Source organism: Trichoderma virens, assembly GCF_000170995.1.
Source record: "Trichoderma virens Gv29-8 chromosome Unknown TRIVIscaffold_85, whole genome shotgun sequence".
Taxonomy (NCBI): domain Eukaryota; kingdom Fungi; phylum Ascomycota; class Sordariomycetes; order Hypocreales; family Hypocreaceae; genus Trichoderma; species Trichoderma virens.
In genome coordinates, this window is record NW_014013664.1 from 1,142,498 (window position 1) to 1,168,704 (window position 26,207).

Here is a 26,207-nt window from a genome sequence, read left to right on the forward strand (position 1 = left end):
GCGTCGATTATAGCATTGTGTGTCGCGTTTGCTATCTTGGACATTATATTCTCTTATTTAAAAATAAAAAAAAAATAAATAAATAAATAAAATTATTCAGAACCACAGCGACTAAAAACACTCCAAAGGTCGCAACACAACGCTGAGGAAAGATTGCTTTTATTGCCATTCGTTAAATAGACACACAGTTCCTTGAGCATCTACCATTCTCGTTACTTTCTGCTACTATCGTATTTTCCGCTTCAATCCATATATTCACCTAATATTTGCTATCGTTACTCCCTAAGCAGCTTTAAATTTGAGACACGGAATGCTGAATGGCTAAGTTGGGGTGCTGAATATTAGCCACTCCTTTTTTTTTTTTTGACAGGGTATGCGTCTGCGAGCCTCATTACATTGAGGGAGCGAATGTTACAGCCATGCGACCTCTTGCTTGTCCCCTGTGCCCTAATACACTGCAATTTAATTCTACGCAATTTGGCCTGAGGGATTTTGTATCTGGTTAATCATCCGATGCATCCCTGCTAAAGTTGTTGGTTCCGGGTTATCGTGAATATGCTGTTTTGGTTGCATTCTAGCTGCAGAAGGTTAGAATCCCGCGTCCGGCTGTTGTTAGTCACAATCACATGGAGGCGATAGCTTGAGGTGTTGTGTGCCCCCGCCCGGCGAGGTCCAGTCACGTCTAAGAGCCTATATCTCAGATATCCCCCACCATCCGTGGGCTATGGTCGACAGAATAATAAAAGACAAGACTTGATCATGGATAACACTGGCCATGGCCCTCTGAGGGTTCCCGGATTTGGGGATATGCCCCTTGAAGAGAAGCTCAGATGTGAGCAACGATTCGCTCATGGCTTTGAGGAATGGCAGCAAATGCCTGCGGTAACCGTGCGCGAGCTTGCCATGGTGGCTGTCATGAATACTTTGACGGATAAGCCGGGTTGGCATATCGACATCTTCAACGAAGACATCGCCACTGAGTGGCGTAAAGAGGCTTTCGCTGCAACACCATTGATGAGTGAAAAAGCCTGGGCTTGGTGTATAGCTGAGCTGCGCGATAAAGCAAATGAGTATACCCAAAAACAATATATCCGCGTCTTGGATACCGGATCATGCGTTTGCAAATCCGACATACTAGTTCCGACGGCGCTCAGCGTCGAGTTCAAGTCTGAAATTGAACCGTTACTCCCAACGCAAATCGCCCGCGACCAGATCTCCAGTATAGTTGATCCGTCTCTATACCCGTTAGTCTACGGAAGAAGCCTGGTGCTACTAGATGGGGGAGAGGTTGTGTTGGAAGATGTTTTTGGTTCGTACGACAAGGCAAAAACGGCACCTAAGCATTTTGAGAGACGATTCAATTCTCCAGCTCTCCAGGCCCACATAGAACGATGCCGAACTGATCCCTGGAAGGGTGCTTTCCATCAAGAAAAACACCTTCGCGACATCCTGACCTATTTTTGGTCTTGTAATTTCCAATGGCTTCCATGCGAAGTTGAGTTCATTGGCAACACTGGAGCTGATGTGCAGATCACATCTTACATCAACAATCTGCATCCTGCTCAAAAGTCCCTATATCGCAACTTGGAGAAGCTGATCTCACTCGCGATCAGGCCTTGGAATGATTGCCTTATCAAAGGTCAGCGAGGTTGGAGAAAGGCTTATGATAACAACAGAAGCCAGCGTGGACCAGTACCACTGCGGATTGTTACCTACGGTGTCGAGTGGGAAGACGAACTCCCAGAGTGGAGTAAAGCTTTCGACAGAGTACGAAGACATCGGCTAGACAATTATCTTGCTTCAGTCGAGCTACTGCGTAGTCATCAAGAAAGTACGGACGATCCAGATATGCAAAAGCGCCTTCAGACAGCTAAACGGAAAGTCGAGATGTATCGGAATATGGAGGGTGCGCACCCAATACCAGAACCAACTCCCGAATTGTGGGAAATGGCTCAAGTGTATCTCCAACGTCCGAATATTGGATCTAGCGTACCTGCCATTCTTCCTGAAAATTGGAAAGAAAACACATGGAGGCTATTACTGGATAAAAACAAAAAACTTTTGCGATTCAGGCATCCTGAGCCAGGGACAGCTTTCTCTTATGACGAATGGAAGTCTGGTACGAACAATGATAGAGCGGTTGTAGATATGGTTACGGAGAGATTTGGCAACCCTCACCATTCACCTACAAGCTCCTATCACAACCCATATGTTATTCGACTGGAGGAAACTTTTCGCAACCAAGGCCTCCAGGTTGTCATTAAGATCAGTGGTATCGAGCTTACACCTGAGAACCCAAAATATCACGGTAGTACTTGGGACATTGAAGGGCAAATGAACGAGCATATTGTAGCTGCGGCTGTGTATGCTTACGATGTTCATAATGTAACTGAAAGTCGGATTGCATTCCGCCAGGAAACGTCTTTAAATTCAAACTTCTATCAATATGGGCCGGACTTACAGGAACAAAAAGACAACAATATGTGGAATCGGCCAGCAAAACGGTGGAGCACGTCATCAGTGGAAGTTGGCGCCATTGGGGAGATTTTTGGATTCACATGGGAGGAGCTATCAAGAGATATCCCTGATTATATCCTACCTTTCCAGGAGATTGGCCGCGTAACAATGCCACAAGGTCGGTTGATCGCTTTTCCTAACACGATGGAATATCGAAGAGAGCCATTCGAGCTATTGGATCCTGCTGTCCCTGGGCATCATCGATGGGTGACTCTTTTGCTAGTCGACCCTAATTACCGGATATGCTCAACTCGTAATGTTCCTCCGCAACAACAGGACTGGTGGAAGAACCGTACAAGCGACACATTGGTAGGCCAAGGATCGTTAGGAGAAACAAGGGGCCATCATGGGCCAATGAGCCCTTCGGAGGCAGAAGCCATTCAACGGGATATGATGAAAGAGCACAAATGGATGCAAGTAGCCAGGTATCATCTAATGACTCCTTATACCTTTTGCTAAAGGCCATTTCAAAATTAGAAATAATTCACACTATACAACGAGGTCTGAAGAAGTACTGGGGAATATTGAAAATAATTAGACAATGAGAAACAGGTATCGGCCTTCATTAGCTGACAGTAAGACTGCGTGCATTGGAGAAACAGAGAATGAGCGAAACATTTATGCCATAGCTAGCGTTCGCGTGATTCAATCATATCTTAGAATAGGTGCTTTCAAATCGATAAAGAGCACATGTGTGAGAATTATATTTAGTTAGAGTAAATGGTTAGATAAATAATTACATATAAGCAGTCCTCTAGGACAATATTAGATCTTCGGAGCTGCGGTTGCCGACGCACAATATGATGATTCAAAAGCGATCACAGTGCTGGCAATTGCGGTGCCACAAGCTCCATTGGAGCAATCCCTAATGCCATATCCGAAATTGACATTTTTGCAGAGACAGGCCGGATCTGGAGACGTACATCCGAGGGAAGAGTATTGAGCAAGCATATTGTTGAAACAAGTCTGACCACAAGATGGAAGAGAGGCAATACCAGTAGTGGTAGCACTTGCAGTCGCCGGATATGTGGTACGAGCTGAAGTTGCAGATGCACAGTATGTTGACTCGAAAGCAATAACAGTGCTTGCGACAGCAGTACCACAGGCACCATTCGCGCAGTCACGAATACCATAACCGAAGTTGACGTTGCGGCAGAGACAGGCTGGGTCAGGCGTGCCGCATCCGAGAGTGGAATACTGAGCTAACAAATTGTTGAAGCAAGTTTGGCCACAGGAGGGTAGAGCGCCTATCCCTGTGGTTGTAGCACTCGCGGTTGTAGGGAGTGTCGTGCGAGCTGAGGTTGCAGAGGCACAGTATGTGGATTCAAAGGCAATGACAGTGCTCGCAACGTCAGTGCCACAAGCGCCATTCGCGCAGTCGCGAATACCATAGCCGAAGTTGACGTTGCGGCAGAGACAGGCTGGGTCAGGCGTACCGCATCCAAGAGTGGAGTACTGGCCCAGCAAGTTGTTGAAGCATGTTTGCTATGAGAAGCGAGAAAGAATCAGTCAGTATTATTGGACTCTGATATGAGCGGGTCGATAGTTACTTACACCACAGGCAGGGAGTTGAGAGATAGATGGTCCAGAGGCGCTCGTAGTTGTAGCAGATTTAGTTGTTGGTGAGGAGGTACTTGTAGTTGGCTTGAGTGAGCTGGTAGGCTTGGATGTAGCTGAAGCGGTGGTGGTAGATTTTGTTGTCAGCGAGGACTTCGTCGAAGACGACGCAGATTTAGTTGTGGATGAGGACGTGGTTGAAGATACAGGCTTAGTCGACGTTGATGTGGTTGAAGACAAGGGCTTAGTTGAAGTTGACATAGTTGAACTAGTAGGCCTGGAAGTGGTAGTGGAAGTGATTATGGAAGTAGTTGTAGATGCGGTTGTGGATTTGCTTGTGGATGAGGATGAGGCTGAGGAAGAAGTCGGCGATGTGACTACAGCGGTTGCTGAAATACCGTCGAATGCGGTAGCAAACACCAGTGTTCCATTAATACCAGCTGATGTTGGAATGATCGTTGCCAGGGCGGTGGTATCATAGCTGGTAATATCCATCAACACATCCGCCCATACAGTCGAAGTACATATAGCACCCAAACCAGGACGCTGTGTGTTGTTGAAATTGGGGGCATAGAATCCAAAACCCCTAATTCGGATGAACAAGGCTCAGATTAGTTTCCGTTCATAAAATATCGAGAGTGAAGAGGGATGCAACTCACCTTGGGCAGCAAATCAGATAAGTTGTGGTAATATTATACGATTCCCAGCCATAGGGACAAACCAATTGATTGAATTGAGGCAGTGAAGTCGTAGCTAGAGCACTGGCATAAAATTGGCTGGGGAAGCAGGACGTCAAAGTAAGACTTGGAACCGGGTTGATGACGTTCCGCCAGATTATACCTGTTGCTGCTTCTATCTCAGTAAGCCCACTAGAGCATTCTGGAGGTGGAGTGAATATGGTGGTAACAGCTAAGTCATAGCCTGTGCTTGTTTTCGTTGAGCTGGTGCTTGTTGCCTGCTTAGAGGTTGATAGTGACGATGATGAAGTTGCTCGAGTAGAAGAAGGTGGCGCAGATGAGATAGATGTTGCAGATGTAGATGTTGCAGATGTAGATGTTGCAGATGTAGATGTTGCAGATGTAGATGTTGCAGACGTAGATGTTTTTGAGCCAGTAGATTGTGTAGCACCGGGAGTTGACACGCTGATAGGTGTCAACTGTCTAGGCAAAACTTGTAGAATGGCAGGTTTCCACTGGTCCAATGCTCGTTTCAATAGCATGCCCAGGTCATGCACGTGTGATAGCATTCGCTTCCTTCTCTTCTTTTCAGAAAGAGTTGAATCCAGATTTGAATCATCTGAGCTGGAGCCAGAATCGGAGCCAGAATCGGAGCCAGAGCTGGAGCTGGAGCCAGAGCTGGAGCCAGAATCAGAGCCAGAATCAGAGCTCAAGTCCGATTCAGAATCTGGTTCGCACCTGGCAACGCGATCTCTTGATGGCATCACCTTTTTGCCACCAGCTTTTATTACCCCATTATTAATCTCCCGAACACTATTCTGGAATTCTCTCAAGACCGCCATATGAGTCCTGTCGGACTGTGGGGCACCTTCTACTGTGCTTCCAAAAGTTTCGCAAGCATGATCATAACTTTGTTTGATACGATCAGCATCGTCAGCCGTTATTTCTCCCTCAGCTACTGCATTGTCGACCAGCACAAGCGATTCATCCCAGTCGGGAATGTAACTTTCGGTGTGCAGGTAAGCCTGATCCGCTGTGGGAATTTCTTGGTCAAGCCAGTTACCGATAGGCTCTGATGCTTGCTCACCCCGAGCCCAGAGAGTTTGCTGAGCTAGATGCGTAGCCATTTTCGCGTCGGACAACGCACATCCCCCCCTATCGAGTGCGTTATTTGCTGCTTGCAGCATGCCTTTTATCAAGGACGTCATCCCCCTGTCTCGCTCCGCGATGTCCTCTCCGCCTCCTTCTTCGCCACCGACGTTTGTGTTTGTGTAAGTAGAACTTAATTTGGTCAAGTCATATCTCTGTGCTAGTCCTCCTTTACTTACGGCGACGTTGAAAGCAGCAAGGTTACTGAGATCGGGTGTTCTGGTATGGTCTGCTGCTGTTGGTTTATAACCTTGCCTAAACTTTTGCGACATGATGTGTTTAACAAAGTCATCCCAGTAGCATGACCCTCCTCCTCCTCCAGCCGGCTCACAACTCACCGCAATCGTAAGAGGCACGCCGCTACTATATTGCATTTTGTATACATAGTAGTAGTACATAACCTCATAACCAATTGCGTCATTGTTGGCCTCGATTTGGAGGAAGAATGAGAAAAGGGAAAATAGCAAGACTAGGAAAGCCTTCATCGTATGATGTAGAGAGGACTAGCTGCAGTGGATAGAAAATGCAATGGTAGCATGAGCCTGGAGAACAACAACAAAAAAATGAGGTAAACAGAAAGCCAATTGAGACAATTGAAGCGAGTAAGTTCCGGCAACGTATTGGGACAGAGAATCAGTAAGGGGAATCGTCTGTCCGTACGATAGAGTGAACAGACTTCGACCTTTCAATCCTCATACCGAATATGCCAGTTTTTGTAGCATTTTTGTCAGCTGTTGGACCTGACCCACTGTTGTGCCTGTTTTTGTAACTATCACCGAGAGTTTTCCATATCGGACAGCTCATCTAACACTTGCTAAATATCTCCATGCTAATAATAAGACAAACGATCCTTCAACCAGGCCGGACATTGATCCACTAAGGGCCCGACTCGTCTCTATACATCGAACGAATAAGTCATTACCTCCACTTGCCAGGATGGTTCTTGGTCCAGACGTCTTGAAAGATGTGTATGGATTGTTAATCATCTTTTCGGAGTGATAGGACAAGGTTTCGTACATGCTGTTCAGCGGTTGTTTGGGTAAATAGACATGTGATTTGTTGAAACTACTGTGGCACATCAAGGACAAATTAGGGACCCCACACTCTGGACCATTCCATGTGTGATTCGGCAGTATTGCGAGTCCCACACATTCGGGTCGGCTCAGATAAGCTGAAGACCTTATTAACTATGACTAGCTAACTACAAAAAGGTACTCGGTACGAAGCAGCATGTGTGAAGAAAACGATTTGGTTGGAGTGATAATTAACCAAATTCAGTAGCTTACGGAGTACTGTAACAAGGTGTTGGTTGGAATGCTAATCGCTGTAACCATGCGTTGGTTGAGAGAGTGTTAGGTGCAAGTTTTGTGCCGTCAGATCCGGCATGAGAGCCGCCGGGTTCCCGGTAAAGTGCGAATCTCCCGCGCTGGTTCCTGGGCTAGCCTTTTTTAGAAGCTCCTGTTTTAATATACCCTGCTCAGATTCAACCACGCCGCAAGCAGGTTACAAAACAACGCCGTATAGCCGCCATATGAAGATGTCAGGTCGGTCATTGTGCTTGTAAACACCGACTGCTAAGGTATCCCTTTCAACCTTAAAGTGGTTATCTTCGCATGTATTTCGGGAAGGTTTAATTAGTATTCTCCAGTGTGACTAGACTAGGGCATTTGTAGAGTTGAATGCTATCTCGTTAATTTGCCAATTACTTAGACTCATGCCGTATCCAGTATCATGTAATGGAGATAGAAAAAGCCTTTTAACGTTACTTGCGCAGAAATAGAGAGCGAGAGGCTACCGAAACTAAGATTGAATAAGCTGATCTAACCCATAACGAGCCGTTACAGCCCTTGAGTCAAGGGCAAAGATCTCACAAAGAAAGCAGGAGCGTTTATTGTTTCGTTTTTCGAATAGAGCAGAAGGGGATAAAGACAACTTAAAAACCGATCAATAAGATCTTCGATTTTTCACTTACACCTTGTATGTACATAAGAAGAATAGTAGTACCAGTTACCGCATTAAAGATATTGTTTATGATACTAATCCTTCACATGAAATTTAAATTACACGTTGTTGCTAAACAGTGGTAAAGAGGAATAAGCTAATAAAGAAATGGATCAAGAGGCGTGTGGACTGTTAATTTTGCTGATTCTATAGCTGATGAATGCTGAGATAATTGCACCTGATGCCTAGTAGTAAGACGATTTATTGACACAGATAAGAAGAGACTATTCGATTGTTATCTTCTAAGGATTTAAACCTCCAATTTCAATTAGATGAACAGAAAAACCTCGGGATCTTTTGTCGCGCTCAATTTTCAAGGGTCTGACTGCGAAAACTCACAGGGATCTTTATTAGCGTCGGAGATCGTGGGCTGGCATCCCCACACACATCACATCGGTTCAGAAACAGAGCCGCACACGTTGTGCAATATCTTCGGACCAAATGGACTGAGTTCTAGCCCGAGTCTACATGAGAGCAATGAAATGAGACCAACTAATCCATTCCATGTGCCTGGGGTAATTTCTGAAAACGGGAGAGGGAATCGCCAGAATGGAAAGACGGACCGAAAATAGGCATCATGATATCCATTGTAACGTGAAATAAATACTCATGATTGAATTAGGTCTTATTTGCATGCCGACTACCTCTTTCTGCTGTGCTCTCCGTTTTAGGAGCACATCCTTCTCTCCTCTCAAATCTAATAAACATTGGTTTCCATAACATTCTTGCTCTTTTCTTAGGTTTTGACTCATCTCGTCAACTCTGAAGGGCCTTCGTGGTACCTCAACACGCGCCCACCATGGCCCTTTCCCGCCACAAGGCTCTTATATTATGCACAGTCTTCATCTATGTGATGGCAGTGCTTGGCAAAGCATCACTTGTTGATACAGAACAACCAGTATATTTTCAACATCAACGGCGTGCTCTTGCGAACCCGCCAATTCCGGCGAGTAGCCAAAGGCTTCAAAATGCGTCCAGCGTCAATGCCGCTGAGAACCTAGTTACCGCTGCCATTGTGAAACAAGGTGCATACAACAAGCATCGTGTGGCTAACCCAAGGCGAAATGCATATAAATCAAAAACTTCGTCATCCGCAGCACACCTCATTGAATTAGATGCACAAGGTCCAGCTGCACCAAATCTAACAGACGAGTTGCGTGCCGCTGCTGCTCTTCTCGCTGAACGCGATGCGGCAGAGCAACTAGCAAATGGGACTCTACACAAAAGCTATGCCCAATTCGCAAAATTGCCACGCCCGTTCCTAAACATCTATAACGATGATGAGAATAAAAAATCGCGTTCTTTGCTTGAGGACAGAGCAACCTCGAATAGTAGCTATTGGGTGGCCCAGCTTTCTGAAAACGGACGACCTTCCATGGGATATGATACCTCTTATCCTGTATGTATTGCTCAACTTTCCAAAAACATAAATAGTCATATACGATCTCTTATGACTAACAATGTCGTTCCAACTTAGGTGTACCGCGATGTTACCAACCCTATGTTTGGGGGTGGAGCAAAAGGCGATGGAGTGACAGATGACACGGCCGCTATTAACGCAGCGATTGCCTATGGCGGAAATTGTGGCGAAAATTGCTTGTCATCCTCGGTCAAGGGCACTCTCATCTACTTTCCTCCCGGCACGTACCTAATTTCCACGCCTATCAATGCCTACTACTACTCTCAGCTTGTTGGGGATGTGAGTTTCTTCCAGAATCCTAACATCTCTTTTGATTGGTAATACTAATTATTTTATTTCTTCCATTCTATGCTAGGCCAATGACATTCCAATCATTAAAACCTCCGCTTCGTTTATTGGCCTTGGTATGAAAACTGCTACAACTTACTATACTGATGATCTCAAATCTAACATGGCATAGGAGCAATTCAGAGTGATGTTTACATTCCCAACGATAACGGGAATGAGTGGTATGTGGAGGTAAAGTTTGCCACTTGTCCCTCTTTTTCCTCATATTTCCACCTATTGTTTAGAGCTCTCTCATTGACTAAGATGACATGACAGCAATCCAATTTTTACCGTCAAGTTCGCAACTTCGTTATCGACATCAGTGATACTACAACAGCCAATGCTGCCGGATTGCACTGGCAGGTGGGCCAGGCTACCTCTGTCACTAACGTTGCCATCTCCGCCAGTCAGGCCTCCGGGGATGGCAATACCCAGATGGGCATGTACACAGAGAATGGAAGCGGTGGCTTCATGTCGGATGTCACCATAGTCGGTGGTGCTTACGGAATCTGTAAGTCTTCATGTATTCTCTCCTTCTTTTTTTCCCTTTATGGGGAGGAAGAGGCGTTTCCTTGGGTCACTACCAGCTATTTTTTAAGCATAAGGCTGATTTGGTCTCTCAGATGGTGGCAATCAGCAGTATACGGTACGCAACTTTCAAATCATTGAACAGACCACAGCTTGTATTTGTCTGATCTGGGACTGGGGTTGGACCTGGTCTGGACTCTATCTTTCCACTGCACCAATCGGTATCAGCCTGATTAACCCTCAAGGATCTGCCGGGGGCGGCGCCATTACTGGATCAACCTATGTTATGGATTCACAATTCTTCGATCTCACTGTTGGTCTCGATGCCGCATTCAATAAGACGATCCTCGAAAGTTCCATCATTACGCTCGATAATATCGACCTCAACGCTGTGCAGACTGTAGTGACATATGCGAACGGCGATGTCCTTGAGGGAATACCAACAACTGGTATCGACTTCGTTGTCATAGGAAATGTGGAAAACGACGGCTCGAATTTCGGCCAGTTCGAAGCGTCTGTTCCAGATCGTCCATCTGGTCTCGTCAATTCAGTAATCTATGATCGACCCCTCTATTACACAAAAAGCAGACCTCAATACGAGACGCTCTCAAGTAGCTCTATCATCAGCGTTAAGGACCATGGTGCTGTTGGAGATGGAGTGACAGATGACACAGCCGCCATAAATTCTGCCTTGGCCCTCGCTACCACAGAAAATCTCATATATTTTCCTGCAGGCTCTTACATTGTAACATCGACTATTATTGTTCCAGCTCATACTCGCATGACAGGCTCTGTCTGGTCCCAGCTTGTTGCATCAGGATCTTACTTCGCTGATGCAGCATCCCCAAAAGTCATGCTACAAGTTGGAAATTCTGGCGACGTTGGAACAGTTGAAATCTCTGACATGCTCTTCACTTCCATTGGTCCTTTGCCTGGCCTGATCCTGGTGGAATGGAACGTACAAGCTGCCTCTCAAGGATCTGTCGGTATTTGGGATGCGCACTTCCGCATCGGCGGCGCTTATGGAACCAAATTGCAGGTCGCTCAATGCCCGGCTTCAAGTCCCATCCAAGCTGGCTGCATTGCCGCAGCCATGATGCTACATATTACCCCAGAGGCCAACGGATACTTCGAGAACGTTTGGGCCTGGGTTGCAGATCATGATATTGACGATGCTCAAAACACTCAAATCACCGTGGCCGTGGCCAGAGGTATCCTGATTGAATCCTCTGGACCAAATTGGCTATACGGTACTGCATCCGAGCACTCTATCCTATACCAGTATAATTTTGCCAATACCTCCAACACATTCGCAGGTATGATCCAGACGGAATCGCCATATTACCAATTTACTGAGGCGACTGAGTCCCCTGGTCCATTCAACTCCTCGGTAGGCATGTATTCGGGTGACCCCATATTCCCCGACAGTACGTGCAACGGCACTGCTCTTCTGTGCAATTTTGCATGGGCTGTACTCATGCAAGGCACCACGAACCTTACTATTGCGGGAGCTGGGTTGTATTCTTGGTACGACAACTACATTGAAACTTGCGTGGACACGCAGAATTGTCAACAACGGCTTGTGTACGATGACGGCAACAATGGCGGTCTTCATCTCTGGAATCTGGTTACAATTGGTTCTGTGGAAATGATAAGCGACTATTCCGGTGATGCCATTTTAGCAAAGCCTAACACCCAGGCCTCTGGTCACCCGTTCTGGAGTGCACTTGCGGGATACTTGGATAGCTCCAGTCCTGAGATTTGGAACTGTGACTGGAATGATACAAGTCCAGACTGTCAATCTACTTCTCTCTGCGACTTAACCGTCCACTACCAAACCGTTGCCGACCTTTCGGCAGCACAAGGTTCATTTCCGGATCAATGTATGGATAATTATGCGCTAGATACCCTCGGGAGCGTTCTCAATGATACAATGAACAATTATACTCAGGCGAATGATGGCTACGACGACGTCTTTGGAGATTATCAAAGCTATATGCACGAGCTCATACCAGAGATGATCCAAAATTTCATGGCCGGGTCTTCACAGGATAACGAGGCAGGCGGAGCCGGTAACCAATTCTTTGATTGCACTTGTGAAGGATATGGTCCAACCTCCACACAACGATGCCCATTTACATGGACACAGCTCGCGGGGGCCGACAGCTTCAAAATGACTTATACGCTAATCAACTCTACGGGCTTCTATGATACCCTTCAATCACAATACGGCATTAATGCTTCATGGGTCACTTTTACAGACAAACACGATATAACCGATACCTTTTCCGCAGGCTGTGAAAGATATGAGACTTGTGTCAGGACCGACTATCAATGGATCAACATTCCCACGGCAGCGTCCGATATTGAGATACCAAACCCCAAGGACGTCATTACGAAAGCACTCCCTACCATCGGCACCTTGCAAAACGGGATCTTAGCTCGGAAAATGGACCTCAATGTAGGCTTGTGGAACGGTTCCTCCGACGATCTACTTCAAGTCTATTCAATGCCAGTCTTTATGCTTAGTCAAGCCGTCACCGCTATGCAAAATGCAAAGGCACTCGGCAAACAGTATGAAAGGGAAAAAAAGATTGAGCTCATTCTCGAGATCCTCGGTGCTGTCTTTGCCTTTTTGCCGTTTCTCGACGACATCGCTCCGGAGCTCGAACTGATAGATGGCCTGTACGCCACCGTGGCTGATGTGGGCAATGTTGCTCTTACCATTCAGTCCATTGTATCTAATCCTGCCTCGGCGCCTATGGATATCTTGGGTCTCATAACTGGAGCTGGTGGACGCGATAGAGATGAGATTGCTGATATAGCGGATAAGAGGCGTGCGTTGAGCGACACAGAGCTTTCCGACATTGGAAATGATTTTAAAGAGAAAGATGACGAGTTCCAAGAGGTTATTGCGCCTACTTGCCGAACATAGGTTGCTCTTCATCGCTTTATACGGGATCTTGCGCAAGCAGGTATAAATCTAGAACAGCGGAGCATCGAACAGTTTGGGATCCGGATATTAGCTCAGGATGCAAGAAATGGATTGATAGCTTCTACATTACTCATGGCTATTACACATATCCCCTCTGATCACGCCATGGTGTAAAAATCACCGTTCATCTACAGCTACAGCTAGTACGAAGTAGCTCAGTCGCGTATTGCAGCGATGGGCAATAGCAACTTTGTGGCAAACAGCAAATATCATGCAACCACCTTCTTGTATATAATCAAATAATCATCTTAGTTATCAATCATAGTTCGGGCCGTCGTGTTTCATTGCAACAGGGAGTTTGCTTACTATTGCCTCTTCTGCCCATGTTCCACCTCTTCACGCACTTCTCTCGCGACGTTCATGAATTGAGCAGCACCGACAGCCGTCAGAACATGCCACCACCCATGGAACTCAAACACCCACGCCCACGGTAACCCAACTTGTTTTCTGATCGCCCTTAGCTCCGCGCAGTACTCGAGGTCGATGTTCCAGAGCACATATCCTGCAAGGCAAATTGAGATGGCTTTCCAAGTTCTCCAATTCCAATCGCGGCTTTTGTCCCTGGGAAACGCCGGCTGAATCCAATGAAACAGATATTGAGATCGTAAGATGACAACGAGTAGACTTGATGCGAAGGCGATGACCTGGTAGATGATGCTTGGTGACTGTAAGTAAAATACAGAAAACGTCCCGAAGCAAATGGCTAGACTAATTGAGATAAACCGAGCATATGAGGAAGATTGCCTTGTTGTCAGGGTAGCCTGGAGCATCGACCAGGTAAGTCCCAGCATCGAGAATTCGTCAGCAAACTCGAGCGTCTGGCGAAGACTTGCGTGGAACAAAAAAGATCCAACGCCAAGGGTGAGAAGCGAAATGGACATGAAATCCAACTTGGTTGCCAAGATTCCACGGCTTCCAGGGCCATACATGTATTGGAGAGCGAAGTACACTGGCCACAAGTAATATTAGTTATATACAATGGCGGTAATTTTCTCACCATGTTGAGTTCTGCTTAAGTGATCGCAGTACAGACGTTTGACAAGTTTGGACATACCATATGCGAGGTTCGTAAGTGAGTTGATGAATTCAGCCAAGTACAGTGTTATAGAATAGTCCTCTTCACAGAAGCTGTCCCCAGGTCAGCATTCCACTCACTTCCAGAATGTGATATGAGGTGCTATATACTTGGCCCTGCTTGATGGAGGACTCCAAATGCCAACTAGAGAGTAAGAATCTCCATCAAAACGGATATTGTGGTGCCCCATCTTGAGCAGATGTGGTTTTGGTTGAGTTGAACCGTTGTTGTCCAGAATTCGAAGGGCAAATGTGGCTTAAGGAATGTGTCAATGCTCCTCGAGACCAATGAGGAATATAATTCCTCGACACTCATTCAGAACCAACAGATCAGATACAAGATATCGGGCAGCACCCCCGCTCTGCTTGGTCTGGGCACTGGTTGGGTACCCAAACAATTTCCCATGTTTTTACGAGTGATGATGGCAGATACTAGACAAAGTCAGTGCAAGAAGAGGCAGTGATAGCAGCATATAGGTAATAAAGAACTAAGAGGTAGGGAGTAGATGAAAGATATTCCGTTTCTTTACAACATTTAAACTATCCAGCAGGTAGTCACTGAACTATTAGGTACACTCCCTTCACCATAGACATCGACATGCTTTACAACAGTGATGCTCAACGGTCTTGTAAGAATCACACCCATCAATAACCCTTGTCGAACTAATATAGACAGCCCGTATTTACGGCTACGGAGCTAGATCCGTTCGTCTTCATGGGGCACTAGCTCGAGATTTGGACAGCAGATGGGCATTTCAGCACAGTTCGGCCTCACGCAATACATCACGGGAATCACAGATGGCGACAAGACGGCAATATTCGTGGAAACCTTTGAATTTCGCAAAAGCACAGTGCCATCCTCCACTACCCACTGCACTCCGGGTATGAAGCGATCCTCAAATCAGCGGCTCCACGTCATCGCGCCTAGTCAATCCATCAAGATCCATCTAGACACTCAAGTGAATGCTTTCTCCAGCTGAACACCCATGCAGTGCTTTTTATTTTTGTTCCTGCCTCAAGAAACGACTCTGTGGTACAAGGCGCGTAAACGGAAAAACGAGAAGAATGATGTGCCATGCAAGATATCCGGAGACCCCCAAACGCCCCTGTGTTGGGTGTTCCATCTTCTATCTGCAAAGAGATTGATTATTTTCGCAAGGTATATTGTCTATCCCCCACGTCGATGATGTTTTGTTTGCAGATCCGAGATGATCACCACCATATAACCATAAGAGTCATCAATACCCAAGGAAAGAAAGCCGCCCCGCGGGCAGTTTACTTTCTTCGGAAAGAGCAGCCCTCGGTTAATCTGGCCTTACCACCGGTAGGCTGGCACAGGACGGTGGTGCATCCCTGGCAGATGACAACGGTCTGGGCGTGAGAGAAAACGGTGGTGATGGTGAAGCAGCCGGGGCACTTGACGTCCATGAAGAAGGATCGGGGCTGAGGAACAAGGGTCTAGACAGAGGAATCTAACGTTAGAAACCCAGGTGCATATACGGTGGTGTGGTTCGTGATGGCTTCGATTCGGTTCGTACCTTGAGCTTGTGCTTCTTGGCCTCAGAGGCCGCTGAAGGGTTGAGAAGGTCAACAGCGAGCACCTATGACAATATCCAGTCAGCAATTATGTTTCCCCTTGGATGTCGTGTATCCCAATTTCCAAATATCCCATCGATGCAATTCAATCCGGGTCGTCCCTCCGCGTGGTGGCCCAAAAAAAAAGTTTGATGCCCTTCGTCATCAGGCGACGAGTATCCTTCCGCCATCCCGATATTCCCAAACATCGCATCGATTCATCCTCCCAAAGGCAGAAAAAGGTTGGGGTGTCGCTCACCATCTTGTCTGATTGTCTCGAAAAAAAATTTGCCGGCGAGTGTCTTGCGAGGGTCGGTACTTGACGAAATCTGGCAATGGATTTGAGGCTCGCAAGCTGGAGTGAGAGGAGTTAAGCGAGGAAAAGTTCGGTGCACATTGAGGGGGCGATTCTCGTTCGCTGGCAACTGGAATTTTTTGTCCAGAACGGAATAGCGTGATAGGGTTTGGCCGCTCATCAGCACGTGACGGAGTTTTGGCCCCTAGCGATTGGGTCGAGCTGGAGAAGCTCCATTGCGCTAAAAATTGTGAATCCGCGACTAAGGAAATATGGGGATTTATGCACTGCCTTTGTGCAGAATCGGAGCTATGGGGGCGTTTTGTGTCCAAGGCAGCCAAAAAAGATGGCTCCTTTTTATTGTCTGCCTGGAGATTTGCGCGGCCCCCCACGACGCCAGCTGTCAATGGTAGTGAAGCTACTCTGCTTCATGCAACTGTCCCGTTTTGTTATCTGACGTCTGTTTCCGCATATTGGCCTCTCGTCACAGCTACTCAGATCTCTACATTCAACCAAGGCCATCACTATGGCTGCTCCTTCAGAACAAAGAATCGCCGTTCCAATCGACGACCCCAACGCAGACACTGAATGGTAGGCTGCCCCGCGATGGTCGATGCGCAACAATCTGACCCCTCCATAGGAATGACATTCTGCGCAAACATGGCGTTATCCCCGAGAAACCACCTAGTCCTACGCCTATGATTGAAGAGGCCATTCTCGAGGCCAGAAGACTAGCACATGAGAATCGACTCGAGGGCAAAGACTTGGACGAGCTCGACGAGCTGGAAGACGAGGAAGACGATGCCTTTTTGGAACAGTATCGCCAGAAGCGCATGGCCGAATTGAGCAATCTACAGAAGAAGTCTATCCACGGCTCCGTATACCCTATATCCAAGCCCGACTATCAGCGCGAAATTACGGAGGCTTCTAATAACGGCCCTGTCTTCGTCAACCTCACATCCACCTCGGGCAATGTGGAATCAAGGGTTCTGTCAGAGCTCTGGAGGCAAGCTGCAAAGGAGTACGGCGACATCAAATTCTGCGAGATTCGAGCAAGCCAGGCCATTGAAAACTACCCGGATCGAAACTGCCCTACAATCTTGGTCTACAATAAGGGAGATATTGTAAAGCAGATTGTGACACTCATGACCCTAGCTGGCGTTCGGACCAACATGAGGCAGATTGATGACCTTCTTGTTGAGGTTGGCGCCGTGCCTGATTCTGATTTGCGAGTGGTCAAGAGGAGGAGAGCAGCGGAGGATGCTGAAGAGGAGCGGTTGGCCGGCAAGAGCATCAAAACGAGCAATGCTGGGAGAGCGCAAGTTGACGATGACGACGACGATTGGGATTGAGCAAGGGCTATATAGAAAACAGTCTCAGCCCAAGTCGACATCCGCTTCGAATTGCAGCCCAAGCACGAGTCTCGACTTAATATCACCTGCAACCCTCCATCATCCCCAGCGCCCAAGACTTGTCCCAAACGTGAGGTTTAGGTCAGCAAGAGAATGCCGGAGACTCGCAGGCAGGTATCCATGGATTGGTTTATACCCTGGTAGCTTATGGCAGCCACAATAAGGGGTCTTTGCGCCGGCCGATGAAAATGCGGGGGCTAGGATTCTAGGGAGGCCAATGCAACCACGGGCCAATCTGGGCTGACGGACAAAAGCTAAAAAAAAATTCTAATGCTATGAACATGCAATATTGGGATGCTGATTCTGATGATGAAGGCATCACGAAGCCTGGTACAGTAGGACATGGTAGCATCTCCCCACGCGTACGAATACAGAGAGTAGAGCAGCTTCTGCCACGCAATATCTGCCTGCCAGGCAGAATATCTCGAGCCGTCACAAAATACAGAACGCACGCGACAAGGGTGGAGGCCAAGCGTGGGGCCTCTCCTGGTGGCGCTGCAAGTTATTTACGCCTAGCCCCCTCTCAACGCGTTGGGCGCGTTTCTGCCGTCGTCACGTCGTTATACCTGTATTCCGGCCTTTGAAAAGTTGGATTTGCAATTTACACGTTTCAGGTAGATTTGTTTGGCACGTCTGTGCTTGTCTGTCAAATGTCTGAAGAGCCGTCGTTGCCTCGACTGCCTGCGGTCTCGTGGGATGAGCAATCCCAAAGCTTCTCCAACCAGCCCCGCAAGCGTCACCGTAGTTCGCGGGCAGGGAATCCTTCGTCGCCCTTGAATTTCAATTCCAGCGACCCTGCTGTCTTCTCTAGTGACGATGACCCGGGCCTTGACAACTATGTGGAAGGGAGAAACAAGAGGCGCTACGTTGGATCATGGTTTCAGCAACAGCTTGAAACGGCAGATGATGCTACCCCTGCTCCCATTCAGACAAAACGCTTTTTGAAGAGGGATTTCGACAGTGGTGTCTTTCTTGGGAGTGATGCCACCGATGGCGAAGACCTTATGGACGGCTTGGAACTCCCGGCTCTGCCAAAGCTACCGCAGTTGGGAACCCGGGCCGTGCCTCGATTGTCTCAGGCAGAAATAGATGCTCTGCGCAAGATTCAAGACTGCCTAGAGTCGGGCAATGAAGCGATAGATCTTTGGTCCATGGGCTTGGAGGAATTATCGGATGATATCGTCCATCGCATGAGTCAAATTGCTTGTATCCCGGTCGTGGCTAGGGACGTGGCCTTTGTGCAGAAGGAGCCGGAGCTGAAGCTGTTCCTGTCATTGAACAGATTGACACGACTACCTAGCTCACTTTTCGATATCAATCATCTCACGGTGCTAAGCCTCCGTGGGAACCAGCTCACAGAGCTTCCCTCAGCAATCTCAAAGCTAAGGAATTTAAAGCAACTCAACATATCGCAGAACCGATTTAGGCATCTGCCTGCCGAGTTTCTCGATTTATTCAAGGTCGGGGGGAACTTTCGTGAACTGTCCCTCTTTGTCAATCCGTTCCTACAACCAGAGCAACCCGCTCCGTCTGTCGAAGATGACGGTCAGAGGCTCTTCCAACCAACACCGTACGAGACACGCACATACAAATGGATATTCGATCATGACACAGTCCCACGATATTTGACCCGATGGCTTGGCCGATCTCCGTTACAGATCTCTGACTCTAATGGCCAGATTCTGTCAGAGTTCCGTCTTCCATCAGGAGAGGAATTCGCGGAAATACATGTGCCAGTCGCGGTGTCTAGTGATCAGTTTGGTCTCTCAGTTTCCTATTCCCCACGGTCATCTAAAGAGGAGGCGAGGCCAAGTGTTGTGCCCAGCTTAGTCGAGCTAGCGCTGCAGAGCTGCTATCGCACCAGCCAGCTTCGTGAACTCGACTCGTATATTCCAGAAGGGCTCTCACACCTCAAAACACTGTTGCAGCGCGCCTCTTGGCAGAAAGATAATGGCGAGCTGATTTGCTCAACATGTCGAAAGACACTCATTGTGCCTCGACTCGAATGGATTGAGTGGCGGGAGATATGCAGGGGCACCATCTTTACATCGGTAGAATATAACACTACAGAGATGGTTACGAGGCCATTTACCAAGGATGAGAAGGAGATGGCAGTGCCCTTTCTTTATCGGGCATGTTCGTGGCGCTGCGGACCCAAGGACTCGGAGAAGAATAAGGGGTGGTCTTTGCCGAATCCTGAATCCGTGGAAGAAGCAGGTCCAGGAGCAGTTCAAGTGTGAGAAATTGGGAGATGTACCGATCTTTTATATAACATTGCAGAGGCGTTTCTGGTGGAGGTTTTGGTTTTTATGGCATTGCATGGGCGGCAACCTGGATCTGGAGGGTTTTTTTAGGCAAATGCATGAACAGCGTAGTCAATGGTGCCTAGGGATTAATGGCAATCACGGTCCTTTTTTCCCCTGCCTTATAATCTCTATCTTTCCTAATACCAGGCCGTTGAGATGACTATTTAAAGGGAGTCGAAAACGCACTCACTCATTCACCCTCTCATCCACTCAGCTTGACGATGAACCCAACTGCGCCCATGACGCCAAATCCTATGCTGACAGCCTGGCACAGCTTGAGAAATGGAAGAAGAGAGTGTGTATCTAGCCAGCCTAGTGTGAGTGTATTTCATCTGCGTATGGTAAATAGTATTCAGCTTGACGATGAAGCCGGCATCGCCCATGACGCCAAATCCTATGCCGACGGCCTGGCACAGCTTGAGAAGTGGAAGAGGAGAGAAGTCAGATCCCAGTGTGAATGTGTTGGCTCTATGTATGACAAATGCGGGAGCTAGGTTGCAAGATATGAAGGTATCAAGAGATTTGTCTACATTCTGCTACTATCTGATAGTAGAGATATTCACGGAAATCACAGCTATTATGTGGTAGTAGAGCTATTCCCACAGACTCCAGCTAGTATCTGATAGTACAGCTATCCGCATAAAGCTGCGCTACTATCGCTACCTAGATCTAGTAGATAGATGTAGCTATATTGTAGAAAAGTAGCCAGAGTAGATATATCTTTACCAATTTTCCACACACATTTTAAATGGTAAATGGCCAAATTGGCGTCTGGCAAGCCACTCCCTTCACAATGGGATAGATAGTGGATATTTGGCCAAACTAGGACGCCATTCCCAGCATCCCAAAAGGGCACATTCTAGACGAGACTAGATAGATAGGTAGCTCTTCCCACCCCGGCAGAACCCCGGCCAAACACTTCCCCGGTCCCCACGCCCATTGAGGCGAGGTGGCATTTTAATACTCCAGAAATGGTGCTTAAAACATAGCATCCTCTTGTAATCGTCGGCGACACCACACTCTCTCTCCCTCCTCCCAACCCACGCGACGCACCAATTGCATCCAAACAACCGCATCTTCGCGCCAACCCTTCCACCACTTCCACAATGGCCGATCAAGTTGAGGAGATCCTCGAGGTTCCCCGCGAGTTCTTCAAGGACGGCGTGCAGTTCATCAACCGCTGCCAGAAGCGTACGCATCTCCCACCACGTGTCCTTGCTCTACCTCTGGATTGCCGTCGCCCAAGCTAACACGTCTTGTTTTATTTGTTTAGCCGACCAGAAGGAGTTTCTCAAGCTGTGCCAGGCTGTTGGCATCGGCTTTGGCGTCATGGGCGCTGTCGGATTCATCGTCAAGCTGAGTGCGTTCCCAACATTCTATCCGCTCCAAGATGTGATTGCGTGGGAAGTATCGGTGGCTAACTTGGGTCTCGATGTAGTACACATTCCTCTCAACGGCCTCCTCGTCGGCTCTGCATAAATGTCTGATATTCGGCGTTTTGGGAAAGCATCGGGCTGGTGCGATTGACGGACCGAGAGGGCTAGCGATGGGATGATCGCTGTGTATATTTCTTTTTTTTTAATCCGGGAATGAGTGGGATGCAATAGCATGTTTAATTGATTGGTTTGGGATACGAAAAGCATGATCCTGCGAGCTATTAGTCTCCTATGCTGGGTGTGATATGTGTTTTCATTTTCTTCACCAGCTTGGAGAGAGTGTGACTATCCGCACGAGTGATGCAGGGACCACATTCTGTTGAGGATAAGCGATTGGGTAACTGATTGGAGGACCGATGCATTTTCGTTCATTCTTCTTAAAATGCCCTGCTTCCCTTGATGTTGTGGGCCTCCCATAATGTCATGTGTACATCCTACGAACTATAATCACCAACCACCTGCACAGATCATGGCAGTGAGATTCAGAAAAAGCAACCATTCCTTCCAATCAACGCCAGTATCAAATTAATTAAGCTCAACAGGCCATTAAGCTGCAAGGATGACGCGCCATTCAATCAAAATGATATGGAACATGCATTCAAGGCGTTTTGGTTGGTCGCAGGGAGGTTACCCTGCATTGATTTTGTAGCGTATGACTGGGGGTTGTTATGCAGCATACACGAGGCTGTCTCAGACATATAGATGATGCGCTGTCGCTGGAAATACGGTATAAATCAGGGCGAAATGCTAATTTCGACATTGTGCTCATTATTGACTCGTCCCCTCTTGCTTTGGTTTCAACGCCTGGATCTGTGTCACCCATCGCCTGCCTCAACGTTCCTGGCGCTGTAACACCACCACTTTTTTGTGAAGTGTTGATAACATTCAGACTGTGCTTTATTTGTAATATCCGAGAATGGTGGACAAGGGTAAATCAGTTGCTCTTCGGACAGACCCCGTCGTTATCGACGCCTTGGCTGAACATACGGCAACGATAATCTTCATGCACGGCCTAGGCGACACCCCAGATGTACTACTTGGGCCGATTGAGCATTGGAGGGGGAGAGGGCAAGTCGACCACATCAAGTTTGTACTTCCCTATGCGCCTGTAATTGCATTCACGGCGGTAAGTGCTCTGTTTCAGTGGCAGGTTGTGATTCCAAGGCTGATGCAAATATAGAAAGCGGGGGAGTTTATCCCTGCGTGGTTTGACATTGTATGGATGCTTTCCCTAGCCTTTCGGATCTGAGTTACGTGATGTTAATGGTGCTACAGCAAGTCTACGACGGTTCGCCAGATGCGCTCCAGACTGATGAGGACGTAGACGGCATTTTCGCCAGCAGAGACTACATCCAAAGCCTCATCAAGGATGAAATCAAAGCTGGAACTCCGGCAGAACGCATCTTGCTCGCTGGCTTCTCACAGGGTGGAGTGGTGGCAGTTCTCGCCGGCCTGACGTTTCCGCAGAGTCTTGCTGGCGTCGTGCTTCTCTCGGCATGGCTACCACTCATCGAAAACTTCATGGAATACGTCCCGGACGATAATGCAAACAAAGAGACGCCCATCTTTCTGGGTCACGGCATAGAAGACCGCATGGTGACGCTGGGGTTGGCCAAGAAGAGCCGAGACGCGCTGACGGCGATGGGATTCTCAATCTCGTGGGATGTGTATCCGTGAGTGCTTTCTGGCTGTATTTGAGCGCTGAAAATATCGGGTCATGCTAACAATTTGGTGGTGGGCAGCGGACTGGGTCATGCGACTTGTGAGGACGAGCTGGACGATGTAGAGGCCTTTATCGACGAGAACTTGTCTTAGCTGGCCTTGGGACATGACTTGCTAGTGCTGGATGGATAGATTGACTGAGGGTCTTGGGATCGTTGGGATGAGGCACGGCGAGTCGAATCGCTGCATGTCTGTACGTGCTTCGTATTGCCTCCGCAGAATCCTTTAGTTTGGGTATGAGATGAGCCAACGGAGCAAAGAGTGGGAACGTGAACTCGTAGGCGCTTGAGCCAATGCAAGAAACAAGGGCATCTGTCCCACTTGAGCGACGGAGACTTGCAACCAAGAGGGGGGATCATCCGCTGCTGTATTCCATGCATGTACTAATATTCTGACAACAGCTCCATCCCCATCTGCTGCTAACAGATTGATGCAGTATGCTAGTAGTAGCACGGACGGAGTATTAGTACATGTGCTTGCTTATATGGAGCAGATCAGATCATCAATGTCTCACTCAATTGCTGGGGGGATAGAGTCAGGATATAATACCTTGTTGTAGGCAGGCAACACCACAGACAGGGGATTCGTAATGCTGCCTGTAGTTGTTCATGTTGTTGGTGGTTTTGTGTTTTGTGGCTTGAAATCGGCACTTGACGCCCAGAAACCACGTCACCCCCCCTAAATGATAGCGATGCAATGCACTTGCACTGATCAAATTGCCTCCAGGCTTCCCGCATCACAAGGGATAACAGGCCGCGATAAGGGCACGACAGCAACTCTTTTTTTTTTCTGCATTGACGTCAGGTGTCATGCGTGGCGGCTTATGGATGGCCACAGCGGGCATTGCGCCAACTGATCACGCTATAGAATGGGACGCTGCAGGCTTTGCGGTCGCTAACGATGAGGTGCTGTTTCTGCCAGACCCCTCCACGTCTTACCGCCCTGTGGGGGCCTGCAGGGAACCTCGACCCGGCCTGATACCGATACCTAACATAACATTTCGTCCATAACTTGTACAATACAGACTCGGCTCCTGCGTTCATCTCGTACGCCGCTGCGTTCTGCCATGTGCTGCGGCCTGGCCATTTTCTCTCCTGTCGAGTCTGCAGCCCAGACCGTCTGACGATATTTTTTTTTTTTTTTACAGTTGCCGTTGTTGCTGCTGGCCCGCGCTGCTTTTCGTTTCCATCCAACTACATACGGTATCTGCCTCCAGCCCTGCTCTGCTCTGCTCTTATCAATAAGGCAGCGAAGCGTCCATCTTCCATAATATCCGTGCTGCGACCGCGAACGAGTCTTGTCGCTGCATCTGCATCAGCGGAATTGCCTGCTTTCTCGCATATAAAACTTGATATCACTTACATCCTCAAGGCATGGCGACGCCGATTGCTTCTCGATCATCCAGCCCGACGCCCTCTCAGCTGCCTCCGATGCCTGAGTCTCCCGTCTATTCTCTCGCGTCGACTGCTATGCCGCTCTCTCAGTACAACCTGCCCTTACCGCCTCCCCCACGCCCGTTGCATGCCGTCATAACAAACGCAGACCTCGAGCGGTCCCAGGAGGCGTATGCGGAACTGTTGACTTCGGCCAAGGCCTATAGGGTTGCCCTCGCTGCGCTTTCCACGGCTGCCTCTACCTTTGGCTCGGCGTTGGAAGCATGTGCGAGACTCAAGGAGGCGCGGTCAGAGCCCATTGGCCCGGCTGGGGCTACCAATATGACGGCCAGCTTCACGACCAAGGGTCAATGCACTGCAGATACGCTCATGTCTGCATCGGGAGTGCATCATCTGATTGCCAACCACCAGCAGATTCTGTCCGAGACTGTCTACCGCTCTTTCGAAGTACCCCTGCTCCACGAGCTCGATAAGTGGCAAACCGTCATTGGTGACGAAGAGGAGACATATCAGCAAAGCATCAAGGCACAGAGCAGAGAGGTTAAGCGCCTGGAAAAGGAAGGCCTAAAGTTGCATAAGCAGAGGCGCAGGGACGTTGCTCGATTCAGAGCCCATCTCGTCGAGTTGACTTATAAACTCGACGGCCTGACGAGTCTGCATGGCGACCATGCGAGAACACTATTAAGAGAAAGTCAGGAGACGAGTGCGCGCATTGTCGATGCTAGTTGCAGCCTTGTGCGAGCCGAAGTGGACATATTCGAAAGCTTGGCTAGAAAGGGCTGGAGTGGCGGTGGCCTGGATGACGTCCTGGAAAAAGGCCAGGACTTGTTTGCAATTGAGGAGGATGGCATCCATGGTGCTGGTGGAAGCGGTGGGGAGGGGGTTAAGCTCTTCTCTATCCTGCCGCCAAAGAGCATCCTCGCCGACACGACGTCTGAACCACGAAGCGAGAGTTTAATGGACGCGGATCGTTACCAGGCGCTTGCTGCCCTGGCCTCAGACCCCAAACCAAACGGCGACTCTGAGAGCGTCTTCTCGGCTGACTTTAACAAGCCACGGAATGCCCGTCCCTTTTCTCCACAGCCGATTCGGCGGGCACCCACGGACGTGACATATGACTTGTTGGATAATCTTGTTGGCCCGTCATCTCTTACTCTCCAAGATGACTTGTTTCCACCGATTATGCAGGAGGGCATCAAGGAAGAAGAAGACGACAAGGATGAGGATGAAGTCCAACCATGGGCCGGAGAACCGTCAGTGCAAGCGGAGAGCCAGCCACTCTCAGATGATGACAGCGGGGAGCAAACGGAGCGGGAAAACGGTTATGAAGCAGAACCGAGGCATGAACAGGAGGATGAAGAAGAAGAAGAAAGAGGAAGACTGTTGAGATTCGACTCCCACTTCGATGACAGAGACTCGCTCAATCCAATGAACGACTTGGAGCTTTCTCCTGAGGCGACATAGGGGCATCTACTTGGGATGTAGAGTCCCCTACCCTCCCCCCCCTTTTTTTGGGGAAGGGTTTTTCTCATCTCTCTGTTTCTCTCTATTTTCCCTTCTTTCTCCTTTTCTTGGTCTCTAGCATGGTTTGGTGTTGGTTTTCTCTGCCCGTCTATATGATTGAATGGCTTCATGAAATGATTTTGACAGATTGCTTACTTTTTCCTTTGTTTTGAAGAATATGGATTTTGGGAAGGCGGCAAAGAGTTTATTTTTTTTTTACTTCTCTCGTTTCTTGCATACCTACCTAGATGTCTAAAGCACATATCCAAAAGTGGTGTCACCAAAAAAGCACAAGATATATCTGTGGACGCCGAAGATT

The 26,207-nt window shown here is 48.2% G+C and overlaps 9 protein-coding genes across 9 annotated transcripts; 7 read left to right on the plus strand and 2 right to left on the minus strand.

The window, feature by feature from the left end:
* Nucleotides 1-759: 759 nt before the first annotated feature.
* Nucleotides 760-2,976, plus strand: TRIVIDRAFT_204382 (uncharacterized protein; the record flags this gene model as incomplete). The annotated part of the gene is made up of 1 exon (XM_014097705.1): nucleotides 760-2,976. One exon carries the CDS (start codon nucleotides 760-762, stop codon nucleotides 2,974-2,976), a length of 2,217 nt encoding a protein of 738 aa, XP_013953180.1.
* A 5,724-nt stretch (nucleotides 2,977-8,700) lies between these two features.
* On the plus strand, nucleotides 8,701-11,881 carry TRIVIDRAFT_112102 (glycoside hydrolase family 55 protein; the record flags this gene model as incomplete). Its single annotated transcript, XM_014097752.1, has 6 exons — nucleotides 8,701-9,300; nucleotides 9,379-9,600; nucleotides 9,677-9,725; nucleotides 9,782-9,840; nucleotides 9,925-10,159; nucleotides 10,272-11,881. Coding segments are annotated over 6 exons (2,775 nt in total), but the record flags the coding sequence as incomplete, so codon positions are not given.
* Nucleotides 11,882-13,476: 1,595 nt separating this feature from the next.
* TRIVIDRAFT_43553 (uncharacterized protein) lies at nucleotides 13,477-14,436 on the minus strand (the record flags this gene model as incomplete). The annotated part of the gene is made up of 3 exons (XM_014097706.1): nucleotides 13,477-14,120; nucleotides 14,226-14,299; nucleotides 14,357-14,436. 3 exons carry the CDS (start codon nucleotides 14,434-14,436, stop codon nucleotides 13,477-13,479), a joined length of 798 nt encoding a protein of 265 aa, XP_013953181.1.
* Nucleotides 14,437-15,068: 632 nt separating this feature from the next.
* Nucleotides 15,069-16,179, minus strand: TRIVIDRAFT_92676 (uncharacterized protein; the record flags this gene model as incomplete). The annotated part of the gene is made up of 3 exons (XM_014097707.1): nucleotides 15,069-15,703; nucleotides 15,784-15,846; nucleotides 16,080-16,179. 3 exons carry the CDS (start codon nucleotides 16,080-16,082, stop codon nucleotides 15,521-15,523), a joined length of 249 nt encoding a protein of 82 aa, XP_013953182.1.
* A 462-nt stretch (nucleotides 16,180-16,641) lies between these two features.
* On the plus strand, nucleotides 16,642-17,467 carry TRIVIDRAFT_43690 (putative phosducin-like protein; the record flags this gene model as incomplete). Its single annotated transcript, XM_014097708.1, has 2 exons — nucleotides 16,642-16,706; nucleotides 16,756-17,467. 2 exons carry the CDS (start codon nucleotides 16,642-16,644, stop codon nucleotides 17,465-17,467), a joined length of 777 nt encoding a protein of 258 aa, XP_013953183.1.
* A 671-nt stretch (nucleotides 17,468-18,138) lies between these two features.
* On the plus strand, nucleotides 18,139-19,767 carry TRIVIDRAFT_231618 (uncharacterized protein; the record flags this gene model as incomplete). The annotated part of the gene is made up of 1 exon (XM_014097709.1): nucleotides 18,139-19,767. One exon carries the CDS (start codon nucleotides 18,178-18,180, stop codon nucleotides 19,765-19,767), a length of 1,590 nt encoding a protein of 529 aa, XP_013953184.1.
* Nucleotides 19,768-20,939: 1,172 nt separating this feature from the next.
* On the plus strand, nucleotides 20,940-21,312 carry TRIVIDRAFT_44150 (uncharacterized protein; the record flags this gene model as incomplete). Its single annotated transcript, XM_014097710.1, has 3 exons — nucleotides 20,940-21,024; nucleotides 21,107-21,193; nucleotides 21,272-21,312. 3 exons carry the CDS (start codon nucleotides 20,940-20,942, stop codon nucleotides 21,310-21,312), a joined length of 213 nt encoding a protein of 70 aa, XP_013953185.1.
* Nucleotides 21,313-22,185: 873 nt separating this feature from the next.
* Nucleotides 22,186-23,084, plus strand: TRIVIDRAFT_43559 (uncharacterized protein; the record flags this gene model as incomplete). Its single annotated transcript, XM_014097711.1, has 4 exons — nucleotides 22,186-22,395; nucleotides 22,450-22,485; nucleotides 22,545-22,942; nucleotides 23,012-23,084. The coding sequence occupies 4 exons, from the start codon at nucleotides 22,186-22,188 to the stop codon at nucleotides 23,082-23,084; spliced, it is 717 nt and encodes a 238-aa protein (XP_013953186.1).
* A 1,295-nt stretch (nucleotides 23,085-24,379) lies between these two features.
* TRIVIDRAFT_4129 (uncharacterized protein) lies at nucleotides 24,380-25,510 on the plus strand (the record flags this gene model as incomplete). The annotated part of the gene is made up of 1 exon (XM_014097376.1): nucleotides 24,380-25,510. A coding segment is annotated over one exon (1,131 nt), but the record flags the coding sequence as incomplete, so codon positions are not given.
* Between the last annotated feature and the right edge of the window lie 697 nt (nucleotides 25,511-26,207).